Here is a 12,385-nt window from a genome sequence, read left to right as displayed (position 1 = left end):
AATGCGTGTTCTCGCAGGCACGAAGCGTTTTACGATTATTCGCGTGCCTGAGCCGTAACTTCATCGTGAATCTTCCTAACCGATCGAAATGAGCAGCGAGAACGAAGGAAGGAAGCGGCAGTACGACGTGAGATCTCTCTCTCTCTCTCTCTCGTTTTCTCTTTCTCTCACTATTTTTTCCACTCGCATCAGAGCATAGATATGAGCAGGATATACGAGTACGCACGTAAGAGGAAACACTTTTTTACGGTATCGTTGCAAGCAGATTAAGAAGAAAAGAAAAAAAGAAAAAAAAAGAAGAAGAAAAAAGAAAAAGGAAGAAAGCAACGATCTACGATCTTTTTCCCACTTTTCTCTCCTACTTTTACGGATGAAATCTTTCGGATAGCTTTTACGGTGTATGGGTTCGTCCCTAATTTTATATAATCGCGACTCGGAGAGAACGTTTCTTGCGCGATCTAGTGCCAAGAAGCCGATCGACCGGCTCGAGGAGCTATTTCACTTATGCGAACGGGAGAGACGGAGGGAGGGAGGGGAAAAAATGGAGAGAGAGAGAGAGAGAGAGGGAGAGAAAGGTAGAAGGGAGGATTCTTCCTTTAACCCGCCGACAGATGCGAGCGTAGCTGTCGTCCCGGAGGGCCGCTTTCGATCAGCATTTTAACGGCCGAATTATTGAAATAAACCGTCCTCGGGAGCGGCGAACCTCGCGCCTATTTGTAGCAGGAAGTCCCAATCTCTCGTTCCCTCTCTTTCCCTTTCGATCGATCGAATCGTTTTCTCGGTGCCTTCGCGATCGCGCCTTTGTGTTTCTTTCGCTCTCTCGCGAAAGATCGCTCCGTGAGATCACCGCGAAGCATCCTCTTCCTCTCTTTGACGAGCGATCGACGTGCTCGATCTTCGGGATCACTTTTTTCCACTTTCGATTCGACTTCGATTCGATTCTACTCCTCGACTTTGCATGTATCTCTCGCGTGAATCGACGAAGCGACGAACAAGGGAGGACGGTCCTCGCGAGAAAATTCCGACGGGAATCTGTGAATTCGGAGAGGAGGAGATGGAGGAGGAGGAGGAGGAGGAGGAGGAGGAGGAGGAGGAGGAGAGGAGAAGGAGGAGAACGTCCAAAGCGGTACTCGTTAGTGATTATTATGAGCGCAGCTGAATCACCGTCGTCGTTATACATCGAAAGCTTCACGTAGCGGCTACGGGAAGTTTACGATCGGCAGGGATCGAACAATGAGGAAGAAAAAGAGAGAAAGAGAGAGGGAGAAGGAGAAGAGTCCGGACCTCGTAAGATACGGCTGTAATAAGTCGGGCGGAGTTCATTAAGTGCATTGTTGTATCCGATGCAAACCTCTCTCCCCTTTCTCTCTCTTTCTCTCTCTCTCTCTCTCTCCTTTTCGCCTTCTTACCCTTCTTGGTCGACTATCCTGCACGCTCCTTCGCGAGACCTCTCCCTTCGCTTTTTTTACTTCGTCTCTTTCCTCCTCTCACTTTTCTTCGACAATCCTTCCTCTTATCCGACGCGTTAAAAGCGCTCGAGCAAATTCCGAAAGGATCGACCGTTGTTCCAGCGGATTAACCGATCCGTACAGGAATCGCTTGTGACGCGAATCGTTCTTTATCTGCCGATATTCGAATCTCCCAAGAGAGACGTTTGTCCGACCGAGATTAATACGTCGAGTTTACTAGTCGTGTATTTTAATACATACTCCCATTCGTTAGCGGCGAAAGAAGCCGACACGATCGTCGGTGATTAATAAAAGAATAGAATATAGAAAGAACGAGAGAGAGAGAGAGAGAGAGAGAGACATTTATTTTGAGAACGGATGATACAGCGGATAGTGATATATCCATCTACGAAGTTGGCAACCGATCGTATAACGCTTCACAGGCTACGCGTATCGAGTTTGTATGTTTCGAGTAAAGAACGTTTCGTCGACTACAAACGCTTAAAACGAAAAAATCTCCAGGGAGCGAACGATTCGAGCAAATCTTTTGCGTCCGCTTGCCAGGGCAGCGAGTAACGATTGTTTCGAGAAGTAAACATATTCGCGAGCAACGACAGACGAAGATAAGCAAACGTCCAAAGTAAACAACCGAAATAAGTGTCCTCCCGTTATAATTATAACGTACGCGTTCTTAGTAAAACGACCCGCGAGAGCTTTAAAACGCGATTTTCAAGTGGCACGCAAAACGAAAAACATCCATTTTGTTATTAAACCGCCACGGCGCGCTTAAGAGAGAAATTACCTTTCGTCGAATTAATCGGTCGGATAGTTTCTCCCGCGCGAATCGAAAACTTGCGTGATTATGGACGTACGGAAGATACGAAAAATCGATAAGGCGTCCGCCTCGATGCGAATTAAACGCGAGCCTCGGACATTAAAAAATTGATTTGCAACCGCGTGACAAGCTCGCGAGAGAGATTAAATCCATCGGCGGCACCATCAAAATGTTGATTGCTACATAGTAAATAATTTATTCTACGATCAGATATAAAGAAACTTATTACCAAACTCTCTCTCTCTCTCTCCCTCTCCCATTCTCGCGACGCGTCAAAATCGAACATCTTTAAATTTGCCCTTACGTCTTTCTCCTTTTCAGCCTTCTCGGACGTCTCACCGAAAGACCGCTAAGTGAATCTCGTGCACACGTGCGAGAAAGAGAAAAAGATAAGAGCATGCTACCTGACCAGTTAATTAATATTACAGCGGCGAACTAATGACGTCCACACGGCGGCATTATGCCGGTTGATCGAAGCAACGCTCTCTCGAAAATTCGCTGACTCCTCCTTACTCATTATCTTAAGTCGGGACCGGCCAAACGCCATCTCTTTTTCTCCGCGAACGAAAGTTCGATTCTCTTTCCTCTTATCGATCACCTCTGTCGTGCACGAGAAAGTCAGGCGTGCTCCTCGTTGCGGACACCTAACGCGCGTCGTGATTCGCGCTTGAGGAAATTAAAGAAACATGTTCTATCGAGTTTTCGAGATTTTTAGAGAGAGAGAGAGTTAACGTACGTTGCGTAAACTCGTAAGACGAAGCTTTAGCCGTTGCTCGATCTCCGTTCGCAAGGCAATATGTGGGTTGAGCTTAATAAGCTCTTTTCTGCCAACGACGAAGTTAACGCAGTTTCGCGTCTTTAACGTCCCAGTTGTCATATTTATAAAGCGTCCAATGCGAGAGATATTTCTTCTCGCTTCGTTATTTTCCGTGATCCATTCGGTTGACGACTCTTTAGGGAGCTCGGCCGAAAGAATACGTCAAAATAATCTCGCTTATCAAAGTGAATTTACTGCGATATCGTTAAGCGATAGGCGATTTCGTAAAGCGGATAAGCGGATATGTTAACGTATAAATATGAAAAGGAGACGAATGAAGAGACGCAGCTGCGCTTCACCGACTCTTCGATGCCAAGTATTAGACCGTATCTGTGCCGTTCTATGCCAACTATTACACCTTTTAACATCGAGTAATACCTACATTGTTATTCGTTACGCCTGGCATTCGTTGTCGTCTATAAAATACTCTTATTTGCAGTTTAAGAAAAAACGATGACGCAAAAATTTCGAAATTTCGTCGCATCTCCTCGGGACTATCGTCGTCGATTATGAAATCGAATGAAACATCCGCGAAACGGAGAATGCTCTAAAAGCTCGCCATAGAATTAAAGAGGAAGAGGGACGGACGGACGGACGGACAGAGAGAGAGAGAGAGAGAGAGAGAGAGAGAGAGAGAGAGAGAAAGAGAGAGGGTAGAAAGCTTGCTTGCGGCGACCCAAATTTTCAAGAATACTCCGTTCGAATTTCGATCGCGTACAAAGGGGAACTCGCGAGTGACGCGCTTGAAAGCTCGACGCCATAGCGGATGTAAGGAATGTCCCAGGGACAACGTGCCTTGGATGTTTGGTAGTGCAAACCCCGTTTGGGAATTGGTTGCATAACGGCTGACACAAACGCGAATAGAAAGGAAGAGAGTCGAGAGACAATTTGTGCCAAAGCTCTATGTGGGTCTACGGCGCGTTAACGTTAACGCGGTATCGTCGGCAACGCACGAGAAAAATACGTACGTAACGGAACGCGAGCCAGACGCGAACGATCTGCGAATACTGGAATAAAAAGCACGGATGAAAATAGAGAGAGAGAGAGAGAGAGAGAGCAAACTTTATCCCGATTTAAGAGTCGCGACGGTTCCCTCTTTGATGCGTTTAAAAGGCTCTAGAAATTTAAATCGACAGTAAGTTATATAATGTTTTCGAGATGCAGCTTTTTTCCTCGAGCGACATCAAAGAGATCGAATATATCTTGAAAGAGAGTACGATTATTCGAGAGAAAAAAGGGAGAGATAACGCGTCGACGAAACATCTTCCGAGTTTCTTCGAAAAGCGAGATCTTTCTTTTCGATTCCTCTGCCTTTTTCTTCTCCTTCTTCTGCTTCTTCGTCGTTTCTTCTTCTTCCTCTTCGCCGAGTCTTTCGACTATTTTTACGGAATACCGATTTCAAGAAATTATCTTCCGCTAATAACTCTTGCGCATTTTTCGAGCCCGACTAGGTAAAATACGAGGTACTTACGTACGACGATTACCTCGCGTACGAGGCACGTATGACTCACCATTCTACCTTCTGTTTCAGCTTCCTATAGAGGCGCAATAAATCTACCAGATCTCTTTGCGCGAACGACGCGATCCGCTCGTGCCTCTTTTATCTCTATTCAAACGAGATATCGAGTCATCGAAAGTCCCTTGTAAATTATACCTCGCAACGTACTTTTTTTCCTCGGGCGCACGCACGCGCCAAAGCTTGAGAATAAGTCGGGAATAAAAAACGTAAAAAGTCACGAGAAACTTCGGGCGTAACGCCGATATGGACGACGAGTCTCGACGGTCGGTAGGATCGTAGTAAACACGTGCGGCTCGTTGCGATTGGATGGAGCGTCGGTTCTTTCGTGATTATAAATTCGCGGGAAATCTGGTCGTCGAAATATTTAGACGCGTCGTAGGTACCCTTGCGAGTCTTTCGCGAAGAGAAAATTTATCGAAAGAGAAGAACGTTGAAATTTTCACGAAGAAGAAAGATCTTCGTTTATCTTGATCTCGCTCGTGCAGCGCATCGCGAGATTAACATTCCCGGTCTAACGGTTATAGGGTCGCGGTTTTTCTCTATTCCACGCTCAAGGACCTCTTCGGCATCGGATCGCTTCAATTTTCAAGAAATTCCTCCCTCGGCCAGTTTGCGGTTTCCACCGCGCCCGAGATGGCAACCGCATCCAAGGATGCACCTTTCTAACTATGCGGACGTCACTGGACGACCTTTTTTTTTCCTGTTCCACGCGACGCTGTTCAACGTCAGCGCCGGCGCAAACTCCGAACGTCGTTCGACCTCCCCCTCCTAAACGACCTCTCGTCAACCTCTTCCATCCTCACGAACTCTTACTCCAATTTCCTGACCCCAAAGGCAACGAGTTCCTTCTACAAAGTGAGAAAGATTGTTGGATGATCGCTTAAAAAAATCAAAATTACTTACTAAATGGCTCATTGAATGAAAGCGTTCCTACGAAAGCCTTTTATAGCGTCTAATAATTTAAATGGCAGTGCACGCGGGGCGTGGTACAGCCTTCGACCGCGTCTGGTTGCGCTACCAGCCCGCAGCTTATTAAACGAGCGAGAGTTATCAATCACGGCGGTACGATTAAACCCAAACGAAAGTCGAGCAAAAGGCACAATGGAAGGGAACTCCTTCGAGCGGCAACCTTTCGCGTTGCTAAACTTTGAAGATCGTAGCGCGATCCTCGCTCCTTTTACCTCCCTTTGAAGGTACGATCCAATCTCGTTTCTCTTTCTAAACATCGATCGTGATTCATTATTACGTCATAGCGCGGCTAACAAGGACGGATCGATCGAAGAATTCTTCTTGCTCGTTGATCTACTCCGAGGAAGAAGGAAGAGTCCTTACCTGAAACAAAAAAAGCATAAAAAGACGTTACTTCGGTGTACTCTTGAAACCTTCGTAGGAGTAGCTTTTCTCGTTAATGCAAAAGACGTTCGCGAAAACACACGCGTCGTTGAATCGGAAAGAAGACACGCGCGCGCGCGCGCGAGATGGCATTCTTGGTTCTCTTCGAAAGCACATCGTTAGATCGACCGTTATATAAGCATTGTTATTTATCTTAGCCGCGGATCGCCAGAACGTTTACGTTAAAATAATAACGCGAAGGCTGCCAATGTCTCTCCGTCGAAGAGAGAAAGAGGGAGGGAGAGGGAGGGAGAGCGAGAGAAGCGCCGACCGACAGAAATTTGCTTGTTAACTCCGCGAGTCTAACGACGTTTAGCACCAACGAAAGCTGATTTATCGCTTAGACTAGGAATAGAGATGCTCAATGAAGATTTTATCGCGTTACGATATCGAGTCACGTGCAGCTTCCGAAAGGAAGCACCTCTCACGCTCGGTCTCGCGATCTCGACGACGCACACGCCTATGCCGCCACGGTCGTTGCTACCTTTTCCCGTGCTACCTATGAATCAACGTACGACTTTATACAAATTCGATCGAAAGCCCGATAAGATAAGAGCTGAAATAATAAATTGCGACGATGAAAATCTGCATACGACAGTGTGTACGAAACGTTACATTCAAACGAGAGTCGTTACGAACGTCTTGCAAAAACTCTCTCGAGTTGTTACGCGTTACGAATGCAAGACATGCGTCGAGAGAGTCGAGGATGCTGCCTGGCAGTCTCGTCGAGATTCTTTTCGGAGCGTTGATGCGCTTATTGCATAATACTTTAATGCCGAGACGAGGCACGCACGTATCTACGTACATAAGAATGCGTAGGTGCTGCGCGGCTTTCCAGAGAATGATCTACAACGTGCCTCTCGTGCAACAAGATTTCGCGGAAGAGCCCGACTCGAGGGAACTCGACGTGGAAGCCTAACGAACCCTCCTCGCCTATGCTCCATTTCGTTTCCCAACGCGTTATGCCCTTTCTCATCCGTCCGTCGAGATTATTTTTCGAACGGTCTGCTTTCGGAGATCACACGGTCTTTTCCTCCTTTTATCTGTTCCAACCGTTTCTTTCTCTCCTTATACCGACACGGAGTGAAGTTTCGTCGGGACCGTTTAGCCAGGATAATGGATACGTAAGAATTAGATAAAATAATTATACTACCGGCGGCAAAGAAAGAAAGGAAAAGCAAAAGGGAGGAAAGAGGCAAGGAGAAGAAGAAGAAGAAGGAGGAGAAAGAAAAATTAGTGCAAGAAACAGATTGGAAGAAGAAAGGATTATTCTCTGACACACTTCGTCGCGGGCGAAAGGTGTAGATCAAAACGATCAGAGCTCTAATTACGAGGTCCGATACCCTGCTATCTCTAATCATCCGTCTTCCTCGTCCGAGGAAGTATCACGAGCGAGATCATTAGCGTGACCATTAGGCGGCGGGACGTAATTATTGCGGTTGACACGAGGTGACGCTGATAATGACGACGATTAGACGGCTCACGCCACCGCCGCCGCTCGACTAGTCGAGAGATTTACTGCCAGAGTGAAAATGGCCTAGGCGTCGTCGTTGTCATCGTCAAAAGCGATCCTTGAACGTTCGATTTACAGGAGGGAGAATCGCGTCGCCGGTCGTTTCGCCGATTCTCGAATCTCCTCTCAACGAAAAAATTATCGCGTTTTTAATTTCGATGGTGGAAAAGCGAGGACGGAGGCGACGGGACCCGTCGAAGGACTCGCGTTGTGCGATCGATATGGTCCAAAAAGAAGAGAGGGGGAAAGAAAGCGAATGAGAGAAAGAAAGAAAGCAAGAAAGAAAGAAAGAAAGAAAGAAAGAAAGATAGATAGATAGATCGGGCCTCCTTCCAAGTTTCCTAGCACGACACATCCGGGATTCTGGTGAGGTCTGACCGCGTTGCTGACCGGCCGTTGCTAGAGAGAGAGTGTATGCGTGCGCGCGTGAGATACGTAGGGTTCTCCGGGGGATGCTGAAGAGGGAAATGAGAGGCAGAAGGGCGAGGGGGAGTAAAGCGTAAGAAGTCAAGACGCAAATAGAACGCCCAAGTTAGACTAACGGGTCTGCCAGGCGGATCAGAGGGGAAGTTGGACCAGGCACATGCTTACCAACCGTTTCTTCGTCGTTCCATAGCTTTTCCCTTTCTCTTCTCGCGTACGGACACCGATGACTCGCCGCTCGCTACCATTTTCTTTCCTTCTCTCGAGAATTTTCACAGTGGTCCAAATTTCGAAAGCGAACGATACAAGGAAAATTTCTTTTCGTTCCCAACGAAATCGACGAAAGCTCGATATCGAGATAGGAGAGCGATGAGAGCGAGGTTGATTTACGGTTGAATCGCGAGAACGGAGCGTTCCGAGGCGGATTTACTCGCGAAAACAAGCGTTTTATTTTTGCTACCTTGCGAGAGCGGGAGACGGACCACGACGAGACTTAACTTTAATGGTCGAAAACGAAGAAACGGGAGCTCGTTCATCGCGCGTTTTTTGCACCTTAAAAGAACGAAAACGTATCTCTAGCCAGGGCGAAGAAACGAGTCTGCTCCGAAGCAACGTTCTTTGAATATTTCGATGAACAAAAAAAAAAGAAAAACGAAGAGGACAATCGATCGGAAAAAAAGAACGCACGACTTTTTCGCTTCTTCGCTTAACCCAATATTTGCTCTTCGGCCGCCTTTTCGGAATAAAATCAAAAGAAGGTGGAGAATTTTCGACTCCAACGACGACAACTTTATGAAGGGGACGAGAAAGTCGTCGTCGCCGTCGTCGTCGTCGTCGTTGTAGTCATCGTAGTCGTCGATGGCGCAGCACGCAACAGCCCTCCTCCTCATATTTCGGCGAATAAAGAAATCGTCGAAGCAAAACTCTTCCATTTCTTTCGCGGCACCTGCCTGCCATAATTCTTCCACCCTCGGGAATACTCGAATTCTCATCCTCCTGCTTTCTCTCTCTTTCGTGACTCTAGCAATTCCCACTCCGCGCCGCGATTTAGCATCTTGACCGATGACGGTGACGCGAGGGTAAAAACGGTGAAAAAATTCGAGAAAAAGTTTCATCGAGCGACTAACAGAAATATGTAGATGGCTCGACGACGAGAAAAATTTTCTCGTCGCCGTGAATTTTGTTCTTTTTTCTTTTCTCCTTCTTCTTTTTTTTCCCCCTTTCCTTTTAAACAACGAATTGGAGCTGCAGGTAAGTTTCAAAACGTTCAAGGCCAAGGCATTCGTCCAGGAAAATAGGCATACGCCAAACGATCGAAAATTGGCGAACGTCGAAAAGAGATAACAGTTTACGATTTGCGTTCGACGACGAATACAAAACGCGGAAATACAGAAGCGCGTAAACTTTAAAAAATTGTATGTACGACGAAGCGCTAGAGACGCTCCGAGGGATCACGGCGTTGCAAGAGACGTATCTTTTTCTACCGACGCTCCGACGTATCTTTTTCTACCTTCCCCCTCGTTAGATGTTATCGATCGTTGTTATTACGCAAGAGACACGAGCGTTCGTATCTTCGAGAAGCTCCGAGAGTAGAAAAGTAGTACGGTCGATGGTTGGAGAGACGATGAGAGATCGACGCCGGTCGTTCGACGTCGAAACAATCAGCGCGGAAATTACGAGGCACCGGAGTTTGGTAGGTCGAACGACGTACCGAACGACGTACCGAACGACCTACCAAAGTATCGAAGAATTCTCTCTTCCGCTATTTTCGCTATTTTAATAACGTGAGAAAGGAGACCGGACGAAAGTTATTTTTTCGAATGTCTCTGGAAAACTCGAATTCTCGAGCAGAAGATCGAATCGTAATTTTCTTGTTCCAGTCGTGACGGACGTTCGACGGTCGCACACCCACACGGACGCACGAGTACGTGGACACGGACACACGGCCAGGGCGTTTCGCAACTGGCACTTTTTTGCAAAGCACGGTCGATATAATGTCTTAACTGGCCAGTGCCCAAGTCGTTTACACATCGATCTGGAACGAGTTTAAGTACGCCCCGGCGAAGTCGTTTACACCTTACGCCAAAAAGCGGTTGCCGAGAGTGGCCTCGAGAGCGCGATTATGGAGCTCCTCCCTATGCTCACAAAATTTGCATACGACCGAAGCTCGACGACGACGACGACGACGCCGACGACGACGACGACGAAGGACGCACCTCGTACGTTCTACCAACGACGATATAAAAACGGAGAAAGATAATTAATAATCTCGATGGCTCCGGCAGAAGGCGATTACTTTTAACGATTTCGAGCTCGGTACTCGTAGCTCGATCGTTACTCGAGCAAAACCAATCGTTATTGTCGCAACGATTTCTCTTTTTTTTTCGGGCGTTTAATTTTGCTTCGGTGTTAAATCGATGCGAGAGATAACGAGACGCGCGAATTACTGAAATAAATGCGCTTAGTCGCACCTATTTAACGACGAAGGAACGCTTGCATTTACTTAACGAAGTACTTGCTCTGAGAAACAAAGTTCTCTTAAAACGTCCTGCCTTCTCCTCGCTTCTTATCGCATACTTCTCCAAGGTCCTTCGGAAAAGTAAGATCTCTCTGTCTCGATCATTTTATCCGGACTTGGCCGTTTCATACTTTCGTACGACTCTCGGGAGATCCTGTTCGGCTACTCGAAGCACCGATCATAAGGCGGAGCGTTATCTCGAGGTCTTAGAGAGTTGCTCTCGAAGGAGGCCTGAAAAGTACGAGCTCGTAAAAGCAATATTATTAACGCGGGAAGACTCAATTCGTTGCGCTCAGCATCGAGGGAATTTTAACGTCTTAACCACCGCGAGAGTTCGAGGACTGGTTCGAGTAGAGGCACGTACGCCGTTTGAAGCTTCCATTAAAAAAGTTTCGATACAAAAAACTACGAGCAATTCGTTTCAAATTTTCTTACCTCGGCCGACATATGTAACAATCGCAAAAGAAGCGCAAACGTCGCAAGGAGAGTTTAAAAAACACGGGCCGTGCGTTTTGAGCGTCGAGAGAGCGTCGGGGCGAAAAACAAAAAGGCTCTTGGGACGAGAGCTCGATCACTGGAAAACACAGGAACGGATAAGTCGAGAATGACTCAAGGTTGATTCGGCCCGAGGATACGTACGTAGAGTATATCTACGTACACCGGGGATGACGAAAGAAAAATAGAGGAATAAGAAGAGGAAGAAGAAGAAGAAGACGAAGAAGAAGAAGAAGAAGAAGAAGAAGAAGAGGGGAAGAAATAGGCGCTAACAGAGCGACGCGTAAAAGCACAAAAAGGGGAATGGAAAGGTTCGCTCGGCAGCTTTACATACCGTTTGCCAACGTCTAGCCATGCTGGGAATGGCAGAGGGGAGGCCTTCTGACTTTATACCGTCTAAAACTTCGGACGGAAATATCCGTAATACAAGGACAGGCTTCGGTCTAGTCGAGGCTTCGAAAGCGAAACGTTCGTTCGTCGTCGAAAACGCGACTACGATCGATTCCGCTCGATCGATACATTTCCCCGAAAAGAAATAAGAAGAAATAAAAAAGCGAAAGAAAGAAGACGGAAAAATCGAAAACATTCCGAGTAAGGCACGATCGACTTCTCCCTACCGTCCCGTACTACCCCCTCTCCCACCAACGAGATTTCCACACAAATATCCGGTTCTCGATCAGGACCGAGTACCTGCCGTACCGCGAGTTCGTTAAATCCCACCGCTCGTTAGAATAGACGACTTGCGTGGACATCGAAATATTTAATGCACGCAAGTATCTGGGTGCGAGACTAATATTCGTCTCTAACGTTCTTGAACTTGACGTGGGCTTAAATCTAAAACGAGCAGAAAACTTTCGACCTACACGCTCCTACAAAACAGGATTGTAGGCGAGATGGCATTAAAGTCGAAAACATCGCGTCGTTCTACCACGCGATACTTCCAATCGATCTTTGGTTGCGTTACTCTTCTTCGCAATAACGTTTATCTCGCGTGGTACACCGTGGCGCGAAAGGAGTAACACTCGATGCACTTTTCGTCGGTAAAGCTTTCCCGATGAATTCATCATCGTTCGAAGGCGTGGGCGAAATGTCGAACGGCCGACTTTTCCTATGATTTCCTTCGCACCGATGACGTCCGTCGGAAATGCTTGCCAAATAGAAAATCGATTATTACATTAAGTCTCCGACTATTAATAATCCGTACGAACGAGCGTTTACGTTATCGTCCGATTCGATGACAAGATTTCGAACGCTCGACGACCTAATTAACGATCCAAACGAACCGGCGAATAACTCGACCGAGAACCACGGAGCCGCGCGTTAACCGTCGACTCGAAAGTTTCACGACTTTGAAATTAGAACGATTTTCACTAATTTCGTTAACAAGAGCCAACGGCGGCACCTCGATCTACGACGTCGAAGGCC

General features: G+C 46.9%; 1 protein-coding gene across 7 annotated transcripts in view; it reads right to left on the bottom strand.

Annotated features, from left to right (window-relative positions):
- LOC127068129 (myocardin-related transcription factor A) overlaps nt 1-12,385 on the bottom strand; it is a 182,446-nt gene that overhangs the window by 110,869 nt on the left and 59,192 nt on the right. The window contains exon 1 of one of the 7 annotated variants that reach the window (XM_051004000.1): nt 8,120-8,470. The exons of the other annotated variants lie outside the window; for them this stretch is intronic. Coding sequence (XP_050859957.1) covers nt 8,120-8,195 — 76 coding nt within the window. The 5' untranslated portion in view covers nt 8,196-8,470. Of the gene's footprint in view, nt 1-8,119; nt 8,471-12,385 lie in introns of those variants that run through there. 7 annotated transcript variants of the gene reach the window in all.

Source organism: Vespula vulgaris, chromosome 1 (assembly GCF_905475345.1).
Source record: "Vespula vulgaris chromosome 1, iyVesVulg1.1, whole genome shotgun sequence".
Lineage (NCBI taxonomy): Eukaryota > Metazoa > Arthropoda > Insecta > Hymenoptera > Vespidae > Vespula > Vespula vulgaris.
Note: the sequence above shows the minus strand (reverse complement) of the source record. Positions and strands in the feature narration are given on the sequence as shown.